Source organism: Rhinopithecus bieti, unplaced genomic scaffold (genome assembly GCF_001698545.2).
Source record: "Rhinopithecus bieti isolate Rb0 unplaced genomic scaffold, ASM169854v2 scaffold_13351, whole genome shotgun sequence".
Lineage (NCBI taxonomy): Eukaryota > Metazoa > Chordata > Mammalia > Primates > Cercopithecidae > Rhinopithecus > Rhinopithecus bieti.
In genome coordinates, this window is record NW_016807514.1 from 4,004,824 (window position 1) to 4,021,984 (window position 17,161).

The 17,161-nt window shown below is 51.3% G+C and overlaps 1 protein-coding gene across 4 annotated transcripts in view; it reads left to right on the plus strand.

Annotated features, from left to right (window-relative positions):
* The first annotated feature begins 704 nt into the window (after positions 1-704).
* SSU72 (SSU72 homolog, RNA polymerase II CTD phosphatase) overlaps positions 705-17,161 on the plus strand; it is a 33,591-nt gene continuing 17,134 nt past the window's right edge. For 3 of the 4 annotated variants that reach the window (XM_017882519.1, XM_017882521.1, XM_017882520.1), the window contains exons 1-2: positions 705-1,098; positions 9,607-9,919. In XM_017882519.1, the coding sequence (XP_017738008.1) occupies positions 1,019-1,098; positions 9,607-9,919 (393 nt within the window). In that variant the 5' untranslated portion in view covers positions 705-1,018. The remainder of the gene's footprint in view (positions 1,099-9,606; positions 9,920-17,161) is intronic. The other variant, XM_017882522.1, reaches the window with a different exon arrangement.

Genomic DNA, 17,161 nt, shown 5'->3' on the forward strand with positions numbered 1-17,161 from the left:
AGTGCTGGGATTACAGGCGTGAGCCACCGCGCCCGGCCGAGAGCCTGTTATGAGGTTGACAATCATTATAATTCCCTCTCCCGTCCGTGGCGCTCCCACAGCAAAACATCCACCCACTGCCCACCGTGATGCTGCATCCAGGCAGACAGGCACCGCTGGGGGACAGCACACTCGCGCTGACTGAATACACCGTAACTTGACCACATCTCAGACCAGCAGGCGGCCTCTCCAAGGAAGCCCGAGGCGAGGAAGACCCTAGTCGACGTGCACTCGCAGCCAGGTCTGTCACAGGTCGGCCCTCGCTTTTAAAGGTTAAATGTTGAAGGGCTTTCATAAAAGAGCGATGTGCTCCTGCTTGTATGAGCCGGGGCCGGAGGACGGTAACAGCGACACGGGACGGGAGCGAGCCTCAGAATTCAGGAATGTCTGTGGCTCTTCGGGACAGCGGAGGGAGTAGATCTAGTGAAGCGCGGCGACTCTAGGGTGGCAGAAGTGAGAACTATGGGCCCCACGGGGACCGAGGGAACGCAAAAAATCGTCTCAGGACACAAGACGCCGGGCCGTGGAACGGTCCTCAATGCTCTCTCGGGTAAGCGCGGCATCTCACATCATTCTCAAACGCAGCGGCGACACCTTGTGACGTCTGGGCATTCGGCGCGGCGCGCGTCACACTAGGCGCCGGCGCGGGGTGCTGACGTCAGGACGCCGGCGCTGAGCGCCGTGACGCTCAGACGGTGCTTGTGGAGTGCGGGTCTCTGCTGCGGACGCCGGGGGCCGGCGCGGCGTTGGCCGCCCCCGGCCTCGCTGAGTGCAGCGCTCCCGAAGGCCAGTGCTTGCGCTCCGTCCGCGGCCCGGCGCCCGGGGTGGGCTGTGAGGTCGCCGCGCAGACGCCGCACGCTGCGCCGCCGCTTTCGCGTCGCCCGCTTCCGGCCGCGGCGGCCGCCATTTTGCTCGCGCGGAAGCGCTGCGGTGGGGTGGGAACCCAAGCGGGAGAGCCGCGGGCTGTGGGGCCGCAGCCATGCCGTCGTCCCCGCTGCGGGTGGCGGTGGTGTGCTCAAGCAACCAGAACCGGAGCATGGAGGCGCACAACATCCTCAGGTAGTTGGGCTCCGCCCTGGCCCCGCGCGCTCCGCTCCGGCGACCGGCCCGCCCGCCTCCCCGGTTCCCCCTGGCCCGCGCCGGGCGCCCTGAGAGGAGGCCGGGCTGCGCTCGAGGGTCTGCTGGTTGGGATGGCAGCTGGACAGTAGCGCGCGGCGCCCATACGCGGGTGGGCATCGCGGGGAACGCAGGTTCCGGGACGAGACGCCCGCTGTCCGGTGGTCCTTCGAGCTCCCCGAGGCCGGGCGAGGGGTGCGAGGGTAGCGGGCAAGGTGAGGGGCTGGGCGGCGGCGGCCGATCGTGGTTATTTCGTGTGCGTCGTTGGCTACCTTTGCTGGACACGCGCACAACATAACCTCGGCAAAGAACGATGTTGTAAATAAGAAAGCGGTCTATTTTTTTAATACCATGGATTTGTGTGTTTGGTACTTCTTGTTTTCTTTAGCAAAAAATCCTCTCTTCCTCCCTGGAACGCCTCCAACCGGTAGTTTCTGGAATACAACCAGGATTTGGTTTGGCTCTGCTGGTTTAAATTCGCTGCTAACTGGTCTTCTGTGACTTTTGCGTAGCATCTGTCTAATGAAAGTTTATTTCTGCTTGATACAAGTAGTTTGTTCAGTCACATAGCAAACTGAAACTGACCACTTTACTTACAGTGAAAATTTGGTATATGTGTCAACTTTGATAGTAAGACACAATTGAAACGTCTTTTCCCCCCCAAAGTTACCTACGTGAAGTTTAAACGAAAACAGTGTCTCACTCCTTTTATTGCAACCCAGCTATAACTTTCCTGAGCAACTTGGGAATATTAGCAGTCCCTCTTTTTTTTTCTCTTTTTAGCAGTGTCACGCGGGCCAAGCACAGTGGCTTACGCGTGTAATCCCAGCACTTTGGGAGGCCGAGAGTTCGCGACCAAACCGCCCCCCCCCCCAAAAAAAAACAGTGTCAAGTGTTCGTGATCTGCTGATTCTCTTTTTTTCTTTTTTTTTCTGAGATGGAGTCTTGCTCTGTCGCCCAGGCTGGAGTGCAGTAGCGCGATCTCGGCTCACTGCAACCTCTGCCTCCCGAGTTCAAGCGATTCTCCCGCCTCAGCCTCCGGAGTGGCTGGGATTACAGGTGCGTGCTACCACGCCCGGCTAATTTTTTTGTTTTTGTTTTTTTTGAGACGGAGTCTCGCTCTGTGGCCTAGGCCGGAGTGCAGTGGCGCCATCTCGCCTCACTGCAAGCTCCGCCTCCCGGGTTCACGCCATTCTCCTACCTCTGCCTCCCGAGTAGCTGAGACTACAGGCGTCGCCACCATGTCTGGCTAATTTTTTTTTTTTTTAGATGGAGTCTCGCTCAGTTAGGCTGGAGTGCAGTGGCGCGATCTCGGCTCGCTGCAAGCTCCACCTCTCAGGTTCACGCCATTCTCCTGCCTCATCCTACCAAGTAGCTGGGACTACAGGCGCCCGCCGCCACGCCTGGCTAATTTTTTGCATTTTTAGTAGAGACGGGGTTTCATCGTCTTAGCCAGGATGGTCTCGATCTCCTGACCTCGTGATCCGCCCGCCTCGTCCTCCCAAAGTACTGGGATTACAGGCGTGATCCACCGCGCCCGGCCTTTTTTTTTTTATTTTTAGTAGGGACGGGGTTTCACCAGGTTAGCCAGGATGGTCTCGATCTCCTGACCTCGTGCTCCGCCCGTCTCGGCCTCCCAAAGTGCTGGGATTACAGGCGTGAGCCACCGCGTCCGGCATTTTCTTTTTCTTTTTGGTAGAGACGGAGTTTCACCATGCTGGCCAGGCTGATCTCTAACTCCAGACCTCAGGTGATCCGCCCGCCTCAGCCTCCCAAGGTGCTGGGATTCCAGGCGTGAGCCGCCGCGCCCGGCCTGCTTGTTGCAGAAATTCTTACTGTAGAAAATGAAAGTGGTTCCTCTGAAGCGCCATTTGTCTCTTCGTGTGTTCACGCATCAGGGAGATAAGCGCTGATTCTGTTGTCTGCTCCATAGTTAATATTAACATCATTAGTTTCCTTTTTTTGTCACGAGGTGCTTTATTTTCTTTATTGATACAAATAATTTTCCATAATTCCCCGGTCAAATGGGAGAATTTGGCAGTCCGATTTTGGGGGGGGGCGTTCCCCACAGAGACCCACAGGCTGGTGGCGTTGGCGCTGAGTGCCCAGGTTCACAGCACAGCTTGTGGCTTGTGTCCATCTTGCAGGTGGCTCTTCCTTGCACATCACGACTGGGGTCTCGGGGGTGAAGGGGGCAGGAAATCCTCCAGACTTTTAGGAAATTTCACTCCACTTCTCCTGCTCAGTGGCCTCTGGTGGGTAGGGTGTGTTGTGCTGTGTCTCCGTTTTCTAGCTTGGCCTTATTGAAGTTGGAATTTATGTCTGTTGTCATTTTCACTTTTTTTGGGTCGTTTTCGAGCCAGGGTAAGGCTGGAGTGCAGTGTCATGATCATAGCTCACCACTTCAACCTTAAATATCTGGGCTAAAATGATCCTCCTGCCTCAGCCCCCGAAAGTATTTGGATTACAGGTGTGAGGCACCGCACTCAGAGCATTTTTGCTTTTGGAGATTACCTATTTATGTCCTTTGCCTATGCCTATTCGTTTGGATTTATTTAGAAGGTTTTAATACGTATTTAGGAAATCTGTGTGATAGTGTTTTTCTGTTACAAGCTAGGAAAGCTTGTGAAAGTCAGATTTAGAGAGTCTTTTAGGTATTAAAAATGATGTTTGTGGAAAGCTTCGAAAATGCTTATGATAAGTGAAAAAAGCAGGAAAATTGTATATGCGGTTGGGTAGGACTACATAAAACTGCACAGGTAAGCTGAAATAAAATTGTCACAAGGAATTGTAGTTAACTGAACATGCACAGCAGCTAGTTGATCAGTGAACCTCGCTGCCTTTGAAAATTTTGGGCCTGGCAAGGTGGCTCTTCTGCCTATAGTCCCAGCACTTTGGGAGGCTGAGGGAGGAGGTTTGCTTGAGCCCAGGAGTTTGAGCCCTGGGCAACACCGTGAGACCCCCCCATCATTACAAAACTTTTAAAAAATTAGCCACATGTGGTTGTACATGCCTATAGTTCCGGCCACTTGGGAGACCAAGGTCTTTTGAGCCCAAGAGATTGAGGCTGCAGTGAGCTATGACTGTGCCACTGAACTCCTGCCTGGACGACAGACCAAGTCCCTGTCTCTAAAAACAGAAACAGAAACAATTTCATCCTATTGAAAATGAGCGTGGACTCTATTTTCCTGATAAATCCAAGTGATAAGAAGTGTTGACATCAGTGTTCTCTGGGGTGATCATCTTTGATGTTTGAGACTAAATTGTTTCAAATACCAGTCCTGGGAGTCCTTATGTTTTCAGGCAGTGCGGGAAGACTCTGCCTTACGTTTCCACAGAGCCTCCTGCGCTTTGTACTCCAAGGATTAAAGTGTCCCCTTGGAACCAATTAGTTTTTTTGTTTGTTTGTTTTTGTGGGTTTTTTGTTCTTGTTTTTCTGTTTTTTTTGTTTGTTTGTTTTTTGAGATGGAGTCTCACTCTGTCGCCCAGTGCAGTGGCGTGATCTCAGCTCACTTTAGCCTCTGCCTCCTGAGTTCAAGCAATTCTCCAGCCTCAACCTCCTGCATAGCTGGGACTACAGACGTGCTACCACACCCAGCTAATTTTTTTGTATTTTTAGTAGAGACGGGATTTCACCATGTTGGCCAGGCTGGTCTCGACCTCCTGACCTCAGGTGATCCGCCCACCTTGGCTTCCCAAAGTGCTGGGATTATAGGCATGAGCCACCATGCCTGGTCTTATTTATTTATTTTTACAGACAGGATCTTACTGTGTTGCCCAGGCTGATATTGAACTCCTGGCCTCCCAAGTAGCAGGGATTACAGGCATGCACCACCACGCACAGCTAATTTTGTATTTTTAGTAGACAGGGTTTCTCCCTGTTGGTCAGGCTGGTCTCAAACGCCTGACCTCAGGTGATCCGTCCTCCCCGGCCTCCCAAAGTGTTGGGATTACAGGCGTGAGCCACCGCGGCCCACCCGACAGCTTCTTTATGATAGTTTTTTGGGGTTTTTTTGAGACAGAGTCTCACTTTGTCACCCAGGCTGGAGTGCAGTGGAACCATCACGGGGCCCACTGTGACCTCTGCCTCCCGGGTTCAAGCGATTCACCAGCCTCAGCCTCCGGAGTAACTGGGATTATAGGCGTGCACCACCACGCCGGGCCTTTTTTTTTTTTTTTTTTTTTTTAAAAAAGGGAGGGGTTTTGTCATGTTGGCCAGGCTGATCTCAAACTCCTGACCTGAAGTGATCCACCTGCTTGGTCTCAACAAAGTACTGGGATTACAGGCCCTGTGATAGGTTTTGGTACTTGTAAAGATAGTTATTTGGCATACCAGATAAGTCCTTGTCTGGAAGATTAGTGTACAAAGGCATTGGCCCTTCAGGCAAAGCTTGTTGGTGTCAGGAGTGTTTTCCAAACTGTCCTTGCTTTGATGTAAGAAACACTGTTGGGGCGCAAGCTGGCTGCCCTGCCAGTTGCATTCGTTTAGGAGAACAGTGCTTGTGTTGCTAAATAGCCTTTTTGCCGTTTGTGAACATTTTGTTGGGGGAGAAACAAACTGCATTTTGTTTTGAAATAGGCTTTGCTGAAAGGAACGCCCAGCAGGNTTTAAAGTAGAGAGGGGGTTTTGTCATGTTGGCCAGGCTGATCTCAAACTCCTGACCTGAAGTGATCCACCTGCTTGGTCTCAACAAAGTACTGGGATTACAGGCCCTGTGATAGGTTTTTGGTACTTGTAAAGATAGTTATTTGGCATACCAGATAAGTCCTTGTCTGGAAGATTAGTGTACAAAGGCATTGGCCCTTCAGGCAAAGCTTGTTGGTGTCAGGAGTGTTTTCCAAACTGTCCTTGCTTTGATGTAAGAAACACTGTTGGGGCGCAAGCTGGCTGCCCTGCCAGTTGCATTCGTTTAGGAGAACAGTGCTTGTGTTGCTAAATAGCCTTTTGCCGTTTGTGAACATTTTGTTGGGGGAGAAACAAACTGCATTTTGTTTTGAAATAGGCTTTGCTGAAAGGAACGCCCAGCAGGTGGTGGGCTCCTGTCAGTGTTGTGAGACAGGCTGTCTCCTTTGGCTGCTGTGGTCACGCTCATCATGGGCTTGTTCGTGCTTTTTTTTTTTCTTGAGACAGAGTCTCGCTGTGTCATCGAGGCTGGAGTGCGGCGGAACAATCTTGGCTCACTGCAAGCACCGCCTTCCGGGTTCATGCCATTCTCCTGCCTCAGCCTCCCGAGTAGCTGGGACTACAGGAGCCCGCCACCACGCCTGGCTAATCTTTTGTATTTTTAGCAGAGACGGGGTTTCACCGTGTTGGCCAGGCTGGTGTCGAACTCCTGACCTCAAGTGAACCACCACGTCCGGCCCTTGTTTGTGCTTTGGTGGAAAGTATTTCATTGTATGTCATCTGAATTGGTAAGGAAGTCATTTTAGGCTTGTTCCTTCTCACGTGTGCTGCCTGTGGTGTGCCCTGTGTCTGGGCCTCCGTCACCCTCTCAGTCACAGCCAACAGTTGACTTTATTGCTTTAGCCTCACATTTCCATCAGGATCTGTGGTTATGACTGAATGTCGGGAATTTTAATTTTAGCATTTTCACGTTTATTTCACAGTCCGGGTGCCGTGGACACGGGTTTGTACCACGGATCGCTGCTGCCGTTGTTCCATGTTTCTGGCCGTGTGTGGTAGATGTTTGGGGAGCCGGGTTGTGTAGCTCGGGACATCTAGGGATGTAAGGACTGACGCAACTGTCCTCAGTGTTGGGGGACTCAGGTGTTTCACATACACTAGACAAGCACGGCTTCTCGATGTGTGCGTGGGTGACGTGTGTGGTTGTACAGCAGGGTGCTCTCGGGCTCTGTCGCTTCCTCTGCTCATCCTTGGAGGTGTGTGTGGAGCCACACGGCCTGTCGTGCCCCATGGATGGATGTTCAGCTTATCTGTTCGTCTGTGGCTGTGGAAGGCCAGCAGCGGACATCCTGGAGGCAGCCACGTTGCCGAGGCATATGTGTGTTCATAGGGTGGGTTTCTAGAGGCCAGTGTCTGTGAGAAAGGCACAGGTGGTTTTCACTTGCTGGGTGTTGCCCCATTATCCACGTAGAGGCTGGTTACATTCCAGCAGCCCCCTCTGCCTGAGTTTTTCCTCCCTTGTGACACTGTTACTCATTCAACATTCAGTAAATTTTTTTTTTTTTTTTGAGACAGGGTCTCGCTCTTGTCGCCCAGGCTGGAGTGCAGTGGCGCGATCTCAGCTCACTGCAACCTCCGCCTCCCGGTTTCAAGTGATTTTCCTCCCTCAGCCTCCCAAGTAGCTGGGACTATACAGGCGCCTGCCACCATGCCCAACTAATTTTTTGTATTTTTAGTAGAGACAGAGTTTCACCATGTTAGCCAGGATGGTCTTGATCTCCTGACCTCATGATCCCCCCTTCTTGGCCTCCCAAAGTGCTGGTATTATAGGCGTGAGTCACCATGCCCGGCCTTACTTTTCTTTTTTTAAAAATAATGTGGAACTTCTCATGCGTTTGTGTGTCATTCTTGCTCAGGAGCGAAACAGCAGCACCTTTCTGAACAAGGATGACAGGCCTGTGAGAGGAGTTTAGTGTTAATGGAAGTGTGTGTGCGCCCTGCGCCAGGCAGATTCCTTCAGATGCAGACCTTTTTTGATTTATAAATAAAGGTAGGATGAGAAGTCTGTATTTTTTAGATAATTATAAGTATCAGTTGTGACTTTAAAAGAACACGTGTTCTGTACCAAACTAACTTTTTTTGTTGTTTTTTTGAGACAGAGTCTTGCTCTGTTGCCCAGGCTGGAGTGCAGTGGCATGATCTTCAGTTTCTGCAACCTCTGCCCTGCTGGGTTCAAGCAATTCTCCTGCTTCAGCCTTCCGAGTAGCTGGGGTTACAGGCGTGCACCACCACGCCCAGCTACATTTTTTTTTTTTTTTTTTAGTAGAAACGGAGTTGGGATTTTGCCTCTTGGCCAGGCTAGTCTGAGACTCCTGGCCTCAGGTGATCCATTTGTCTCAGCCGCCCACAGTGCCTGGATTACAGGTGTGAACCACCGCGCCCGGCGCCAAACTAACTTTTTTCATGTAACTTGTTGTGACAAACTTAAGTATGGTTGTCAGCGATGACGGAAGAATTTTCTGATCTTACCCGCACTCCATCAGCGTTTGGAGACGATCTTTCTCCTGGTGTGAACTGGAGCTCATTGGTGGCAGTTGACAGGTTTCCTGTTCAGTTCTTTTCTCCAGTTGATTAGGAAAAGTGTTTGGTCAGTTTCCTCACCTGTGACTAGGAAGCCCGAGGTGCGAGCGCCGTCGGACCCATTGCAGCGTCTGTTCTCTGCCTGCAGCACCCCTGAGCCTGTGGGACTCCTTTGGGTGTTGGGTGTCGGTTCCTATGGTGGCAGCATCGTGGGGGTGTCGGGAAACTGGGAGAGACAGTTTCCTGTGGTGGAGCGGGCAGTTGAACCTTTACAAGTCCCTTAGGAATCCTGTGAACTTGGATCCTCCAAAGCCAGGACGTCGGTCGATGGCTAACATGTTCTGATGAAATCTTCCCCAAGTCCACATCAGTTAGTTCTTTCAGTTGAAAGTAAAGCCTTAAACAAGCTCTGATGTTCAGATGTGGCTTTGTAATGGTCAGTTCTGGTTTGGTTGTTTTTGTGCAACTTGCTACAGAATTTTTATTTACTTATTTGAGACAAGGTCTTGCTCTGTCGTCCAGACTGGAGTGCAGTGACATGATCTCGGTTTACTACAGCCTGCTCGGGCTCAGGCAGTCCTCCCACCTCAGCCTCCCGAGTAGTTGGTACCACAGGCACATGCTACCATGCCTGGGTGATTTTTAAATTATTTGTGATCAAGGTCTTGCTATGTTGCCCAGGCTGGTCTCAAACTCCCGGGCTGAAGCGATTGTCCCACCTCGGCCTCCCAAAGTACTAGGATTACAGGTGTGAGCCACATGCCTGGCCCAAAATATTTTAAATATTTAATTTGATTCAGTTTTTTGTTTTGTTTTGTTTTGTTTTGAAATGGAGACTTGCTCCGTCACCCAGGCTGGAGTACAATGGCGTGATCTCGGCTCACTGCAGCCTCCGCCTCCTGGGTTCAATTGATTTTCCTGCCTCAGCCTCCCAAGTAGTTGAGATTATAGGCAGTCACCACCACACCTAGCCAATTTTTGTATTTTTAGTAGAGACAGCGTTTCACCGTGTTGGCCTGGCTGGTCTTTATCTCCTGACCTCGTGATCCGCCCGCCTCAGCCTCCTAAAGTGCTGGGATTACAGGCACGAGCCACCACGCCCGGCCTAGATTAAAAATTTTAAGATATATTCTCTACTATGAGCCAATGAAATTACTCATTTTCTTTCTTTCCCATTTCCTATCCCTTGCTTTTGGAGTTTTGTTTCTTAGTGTGACTGTGACTCTTTCTCTCCTTTTGTCTTTCAGCAAACGGGGATTCAGCGTCCGATCCTTTGGAACAGGGACTCACGTGAAGCTTCCAGGACCAGCTCCCGACAAGCCCAATGTTTATGATTTCAAAACCACATATGACCAGATGTACAATGATCTTCTTAGGAAAGACAAAGAACTGTATCCCAGCGGGTTGCCCTTTAAAAACCCCCCGTGTGGTCCTTCCTGGAAGGTGTTACGTGTGGCTCGGGCACAGGAGGCGTGTCACCCTGTGCAGTGCACACACTGGCTCCTCCTGTCTTTGCGAGAACTTGGTTTCTATTCCTGGTGTACATCGGATCGTCCACGGGTTAGTTCCAGTGCCACCCATGGCATTAGGCGTGGTGAGGCGCACAGACATGGTGTGGGGTTCACATTGACGTGGTCCAGCAGAGGGTTGTGACATAGCATGAACCGGGGATGCTTAGGTGAGGAGGTGGAACCCACAAAATCCCATTGCTTTTCACACTTCAGGGCTGCCCCGTTATTTCCTTTGCCAGGTAGGTGTGCGTGCATATGTGTGTGTGTACACATGCGTGCATGTCTGATACACACGGAGCTGGGCTGCTTCACACATCTGGTGAGGTCCTTAGAAGGTCAGATAAAGAAGAGGGCCGAGCTTGCTACCCAAGCTGTTAGAAGAAATAATGGGAGAGAACGTTCCTTCATTTCGGGAGGACACAGAGCAGACTGGTCTGCCACTAAGACTCCTGTAGAGAGAAGAGTATTCAAATAGATTCTGATGGACGCAACACCAGTTGCATAATGGTTATGACAATCAGTGCCCAGGTGTTTGACCAGGCATTTCATGGTCACCCCCATGCTAATGAAAAGTTTCTGGATCTCCTTTTGTTATAGTGAGTGATTTGTAGTTCTCACAACAGAGGCCATACGTATTCCAAATGGAAAGAGAATGAGGCGTCAAATGCAAAACCTTTTGTCTTCATGTTGGCACTGTTGCCATTCCTGCCCTTACCCAACATTGTCTTCATATTGGCACTCTTGCCATCCCCACCTGTTCCCAACAGGGTCTCACTCTCACCCCAGCTGGAGTACAGTGGCGAGATCTTGGCTTACTGCAGACTCATTGCAGCATTCGCCTCCCAGGTTCCAGCAATTTTCCTGCCTCAGCCTCTCAGGTAGCTGGGATTACAGGTGTGCGCCACCACACCCGGCTAGTTTTTGTATTTTTAGTAGAGACGGGGTTTCACCATGTTGGCCAGGCTGGTCTTGAACTCCTAACTTCAGGTGATCCACCCTTCTCAGCCTCCCAAAGTGCTGAGATTGCAGGTGTGAGCCACCGTGCTTGGCCCTACTCTTGTTACCTTGTTTTTTTTTTTTTTTTTTTTTTAATGGAGTCTTACCCTGTTGCCCAAGCTGAAGTGCAGCGGCTTAATCTCGGATCACTGCAGCGTCCCCCTCCCAAGTTCAAGCGATTCTCTGCTTCAGCCTCCCGTTGTAGTTGGGATTACAGGCACCCGCTACCGTGCCTGGCTAATTTTTGTATTTTTAGTAGAGATAGGGTTTCACCATCTTGACCAGACTGGTCTTGAACTCTTGACCTCGTGATCCACCTGCCTCGGCCTCAAAGTGTTGGGATTACAGGCGTGAGCCACTGTGCCTGGCCTCTTGCAATTTTTAATAAGCTAAAAAAAATTCTTATACACAGGTAGATTAATTAGGTAGCCAGGAAGGGCCCCTGAACGTCTTTCTAGCAAAACTTAGAACTGGATCCTAGCTGTCACTGCACCTTCTGCCCTCCCTGCTGTCTCCTCTGTCAGTTACAGTTAGAAGGTTGTGGGTGGGGACGCTGGGCAGAGTCCAGGGCATCTGCTGTCAGCTCCCAAGCCCGGCCTGCCTGCTGAGCCTTCTGGGCGTGCCGCAGTGGAGAGTGTGGTGCTTGTCATGCCGTGATGCTGGGAGCCATCCTGGGGGAGACGTGGGCTCACTGTGAGTCGATGTAAGTCCCGGGGGACCGTCAGCAGCACGTCCTGCTGCCCCTCTCTCTACAGAAGCCCTGGTAACCTGCGTTTGGAAAAATCTCCCTAAGGATTTCTGAGGAACTGTCAGTAGGCCATGTCCTCGTCCACCCCATGTGGAGCACAGCTCCAACATGGCTCTGCTCCTGTCGTGGAGCAGGTCGGGCTGTGCCTCGGAAAGGAGGCTCTCCTGACATGCCTTTGTGCGAGCTCCCCGTCTGTGCTGTCTCCACTCCTGAGCCTTACGGCGATGGGTGACCACAGAGCCCTTTCCAAGAGTCTGGTTTAGGACTGGGTCTTCCCGTCACCCTGGTGGAGGCTTTTGTCTCATATCATGATTCACATTAAACTCTGATGTGCCATGAAGCTTACCCTGAGATCCTGTTTTTGAAAATTATTCTTCAGTTAGCACTGTTCATTTTTAAATTCTTGTATTCAGTAAGAGAAAGAAAAGCAGATAGTGATGCACGTCCTCACACTCCCTCGATTGGTGTAAGCTCAGCCCTTCATGTCAGCCCACTGTGACCTCCTGGGTTCTGGACCTGGGAAGTACTTGCCATGTTCTGCAAGGACTGAGTCCAGCTTCAGCAGACTCATCCGGAAGGACTTGCTATAGGGAGAAAATGAACCTGTCTCTGGTCATTCTAGAAGAAGGAGCTGAGCCCAGTGTCCCAGAATTTGGAAGCTCCCCCTTTACAGAGGGACTGTAGGGGTCGGCGGTCTCCCAGGAAGCATCCGCCCAGAAGAGCCCTGCATGCGTGCGTGCGCTCTAGGTGTGTGGTGGGGGGAAGGCGTGGCAGCAGGGGTGCTGTGGCCATGGGGGTGCGCTGGGACATTGTCAGCCACAGGCTCTGCCTTGGGGACCTCTTGTGGGAAACTGTCGCCTGTGGTGGCCCCTCAGGAGGTGCTGGGAGGAGCGTGCCTTCGTCGCCTTGCTTACTTCGCTCAGGGGGCAAAAGGTGCAGAATGGTGAGCCTGCCACTTAGCTAAAGCTCTTCCACATGCTGCCCTCGGCCTGGAAAGGAGTGAAGTCCCCAGGCTGTTCCCTGTGGACATCAGCACGATGCCGGGTGGGGCCTCGGGTGTTGAGATGCGCAGTCGGGAGGACCCTGATAGCGTTTCCTAGTTAGTGATGGGGGCAGAGGGCCTGCGGGAAGTAACTGTTGCAAGTGAGAGCCCCAAAGCAAATCTGCCCCCCAGCAGCCAGCGTGTTGGCAGAAGTCATGGCTGTAGACTGCAGTGGAAGCAAGAGGAGGTTTCAGACTGCAGTGGAAGCAGATCTTGAGGTCAGAAGTTTGAGACCAGCCTGGCCAGCATAATGAAACCCCGTTTCTACTAAAAATGCAGAAATTAGCCAGGCATGGTGGCACACGCCTGTAATCCCAGCTACTCCGGAGACTGGGGCAGAATTGCTTGAACCTGGGAGGCGGAGGTTGCAGTGAGCTGTGATTGCGCCACTGCGCTCCAGCCTGGGCAACAGGTGACACTCTGTCTTAAAAAAAAAAAAAAAAAAAAAAAAAAAAAAAAAAAAAAAGGATGATGTGACTTGGGAGGAAAATGCTGCTTGTTCAGAGGTGGGGTCGAGGGGGGCCCTACCACCTCTGCCATCTGCCTGCTTGCCTCATGGCCAGGGCCTGGGTTTCTCGATGCGTACCAACCTCACAGAATTTCTGATAATTAAATTAGGAGATGCACACACAGCCTGAGACAGAGTGTTTTAAAGCCCTCAATAAATTTTGGCCAGTTGTCCTATTAGTATTGTAGTACTTAATTTATTTTATCTATTTTTTTGGATATGGGTCTTGCTGTGTTACCCAGGTTTGTCTTGAACTCCTGGCCTCAAGTGATCCTCACACCTTAGCCTTCCAGAGTACTTGGATTATAGGCATGAGCCACTGTTCTCAGCTTTCATTTCTTAATGAAAATCTTCTTGACTTTCTGTGAGGTTACCTGCTGGTCAACCCATGCTAAAGTCAAAAAACCCTACAATGAACCGTAGTAAGTTAGAGACTATCTATATTTGGCTATAGACAGCTGATTGTTTTTTTCCCCACAAGCCAGAAGTGAGCCTGAGGGGTTGAGGGACTTGCCTCTGAAACCTCCCTTGGGGACTGTCGAGGGCGCGAGTCTAGGTTTGCAGCACTGGGATGCGAACCCTCTGTGAAGTTAAACGAGGCCCTGCGCAGGGGCCACGCCTGCAATCCCAGCCTAGGGAGACCCAGGCAGGAGGCTCACTTGAGCCCAGGAGCCAGAGGCCAGCCTGGGCAACATAGCAAGCCTCCATCTCTACAAAAAAACACAAAATTGAAGTGGATGTGGTGGACACTCCTCTGGTCTCACAGCCACTCAGAAAGCCGAGGCAGCAGACCGCTTGAGCCCAGGACGCTTCATTGAGCTGTGATTGTGCCGTTGCACTCCATCCAGCCTGAGGAAGAGAATAAGACTGTCTCTTTTTTAAAAAGTTTCGTATCGATGTTTTCTTTTTTTCTTTTTTTCTTTTTTTTTTTTTTTTTTTGAGACGGGGTCTTACTTTGTCGCCCAGGCTGGAGTGCGGTGGCGCCATCTCCGCTCAGTGCAAGCTCCACCTCCTGGGTTCACGCCATTCTCCTGCCTCAGCCTCCCGAGTAGCTGGGACTACAGGCGCCGCCACCATGCCCAGCTAATTTTTTGTATTTTTAGTAGAGACAGGGTTTCACTGTGTTAGCCAGGATGGTGTCAATCTCCTGAACTCGTGAACCATCTGCCTTGGCCTCCCAAAGTGCTGGGATTACAGGCGTGAGCCACCACACCTGGCCTGTATCGACATTTCCTTTTGAGAATTAATAGTATATGTACATGGGACTGGATGCAGTGGCTTACACCTGTAATCCCAATGCTGGGAGACCAAGGCAGGTGGATCACCTGAGTTCAGGAGTTTGAGACCAGCCTGGCCAACAGGGTAAACCCACTCTCTTAATACTAAAAGTACGAAAAGCCAGGTGTGGTGGCTCACGCCTGTAATCCCAGCACTTGGGGAGGCCAAGGCGGGCGGATCACCCAAGGCCGAGAGTTTGAGAGCCGCCTGACAAACACGGAGAAACCCCCGTCTCTACTAAAAATAAAAAATTAGCCAGGCATGGTGGTGCATGCCTGTGGTCCTAGCTACTCATGAGGCTGAGATAGGAGGATTGTTTGCACCCGGGAGATGGAGGTTGTGGTGAGCTGAAGTTGCGCCATTGCACTCCAGCCTGGGCAACAAGAATGAAACTCTATCTCCAAAAAAAGTACAAAAAGTAGCTGGGTGTGGTGGCATACACTTGTAATCCCAGCTACTCGGGTGGCTGAGGCAGGAGGGTCACTGGAACCCAGGAGGCAGAGGCTGCAGTGAGCTGAGATTGCCCCAGGACTCCAGCCAGGGCGACAGAGTGAGACTCTGTCTCAAGTAATAATAGTAGTAGTAGTAGTATATATACATGGACCAGGGAGGGGGGTCTAAGCTCCCCTGACCTTCATAGACAAATGGGAACTCTCCTGTGCAGGTTCTCTTGTTGGACGGACTGACCATTTTATCCAGAATCATTTTGAGATAAAATGTACAAATCATGCACTTCCCCGAGTTGCGTGTCCAGGTCTGTGGGTTTCAGAACCTTCATGGAGTTGCAGCCATCACCACAATTGGTTTTGAGGCGGTTTGGTCTCCCAGGGCCTTCAGCTGCTGCTGCCCATTCCCCACCCAGTGCCTATAGCTGCCTCCTGTGTTACAGATCCGCCCATTCCACACCGTCCAGTTTATGTACAGCCTTTTGTTCTTTCACGGAGTGTACGTGGAACTATTTCTCAGTCCCAGATTTGTTTGCCGTGACTCTTCCTCGCTCGGCCTCAGTGGCACGTGGAGTAGAGCAGCTTCGCCGAAGCCTGGTGTCCTGAGGGGCTCGAGCTTTGCTCCCAGGGTCACGTGCAGAGGCTTCTCTATTTTTTTTTTCGTTTTACTCTGACGCCACTTTCCGTAGATGAACTTTCTTGCGGGATTCTTTGATTTTTGATTGAAAGGAGTCTGGTTAAGCCATCCCAAGCTTGCTTGGAGTGCCTTTGGGGGGAAGAGAAGTGACTTCTGTTTCTAAGTTAATGAATGGCCAGTTTGACCTAAGGAAGTGTCACTCAGCCCAGTGAGGGGGTCCAGGCAACAGCCGCTGGCCCAGAAGGTAGAGGAGGAGGGAGAGGCCGTTCTGAAAGGAGGGCTGGGGTGGCTGACACCAGCCTGGACACTTCCCCCTCGCTTCAGGGCAGCCCGTTCAGCCACACGAGAAAGTGTGTGCGAGTCTCACAGGATCCTACAGAAAGTTCATCTTGTATTTCAGTTAGTGAAGGTTTACCAGCTTTTTGTGTTACAAACTGCAAAACTGCTTGTCTTCAAAAGCAAGTAAATGTGTAGCTCTAAATGTTAACCTGACTCTTTTCCTGTGAAATGCAAATGCATCGAACAATTTCCTGGGTCTTGTCTGGCTGCGCAGCTAGAGACCAACCCTGTGTCTGGCATACCGTTTGTCCTTGTGGAGTTTTTTGTAATTACGTTTGGGGTTTGGATTGTAACTATTATTATTTGGTTTTGAGGCAGGATGTCTCTCTGTTGCCCAGGCTGGAACGCAGTGGTGCTATCACAGCTCACTACAGCCTGGGCGTCCCAGACTCAGGTAGGTGATCCTCCCACGTCACCGTCCCCAGCAGCTGGGACCACAGGCCCATGCCTTGCCCAGCGGCTATTTTTTTTTTTAATTGAGATGGAGTCTCTCTCTTTCGCCCAGGCTGCAGTGCAGTGGCCCGATCTTGACTCACTGCAAGCTCCGCCCCCTAGGTTCGAGCGATTTTCCTGCCTCAGCCTCCTGAGTAGCTGGGACTACAGGCGCCCACCACCACGCCCGGCTAATTTTTTTGTATTTTTAGTAGAGACGGGGTTTCACCGTGTTAGCCAGGATGGTCTTGATCTCCTGACCTCATGATCTGCTCGCCTTGGCCTCCCAAAGTGCTGGGATTACAGGCGTGAGCCACCACGCCCGGCCTCTTTTTTTTTTTAATTGAGATGGAGTCTCTCTCTTTCGCCCAGGCTGCAGTGCAGTGGCCCGATCTTGACTCACTGCAAGCTCCGCCCCCTAGGTTCGAGCGATTTTCCTGCCTCAGCCTCCCGAGTAGCTGGGGTTACAGGCATGGGCAACCACGCCTGGCTAATTTTTGTACTTTTAGTAGAGACAGGGTTTCGCCATGTTGGCCAGGCTAGTCCTGACCTCAAGTGATGAGCTCTCCTTGGCCTCCCAAAGCTCCGGGATTATAGGGGTTGCCACTGTACCTGGCCTGTGTTTTAAATTACTCATTTGTTCATGTCTGTCCTCTGAATTCATTGTCTTTTAGGTTAACTTCTGTATCTGCCCACTTCCCGGTGGACATTTCCTTGTCTCAGAGTAAAATTTGGTAGATTTTTTTTTTGAGACAGTCTCACTCTGTCGCCCCTGCTGGAGTGCAGTGGCATCATCTCGGCTCACTGCAATCTTTGCCTCCCGGGTTCAAGCGATTCTCCTTCCTCAGCCTCCTGAGTAGCTGGG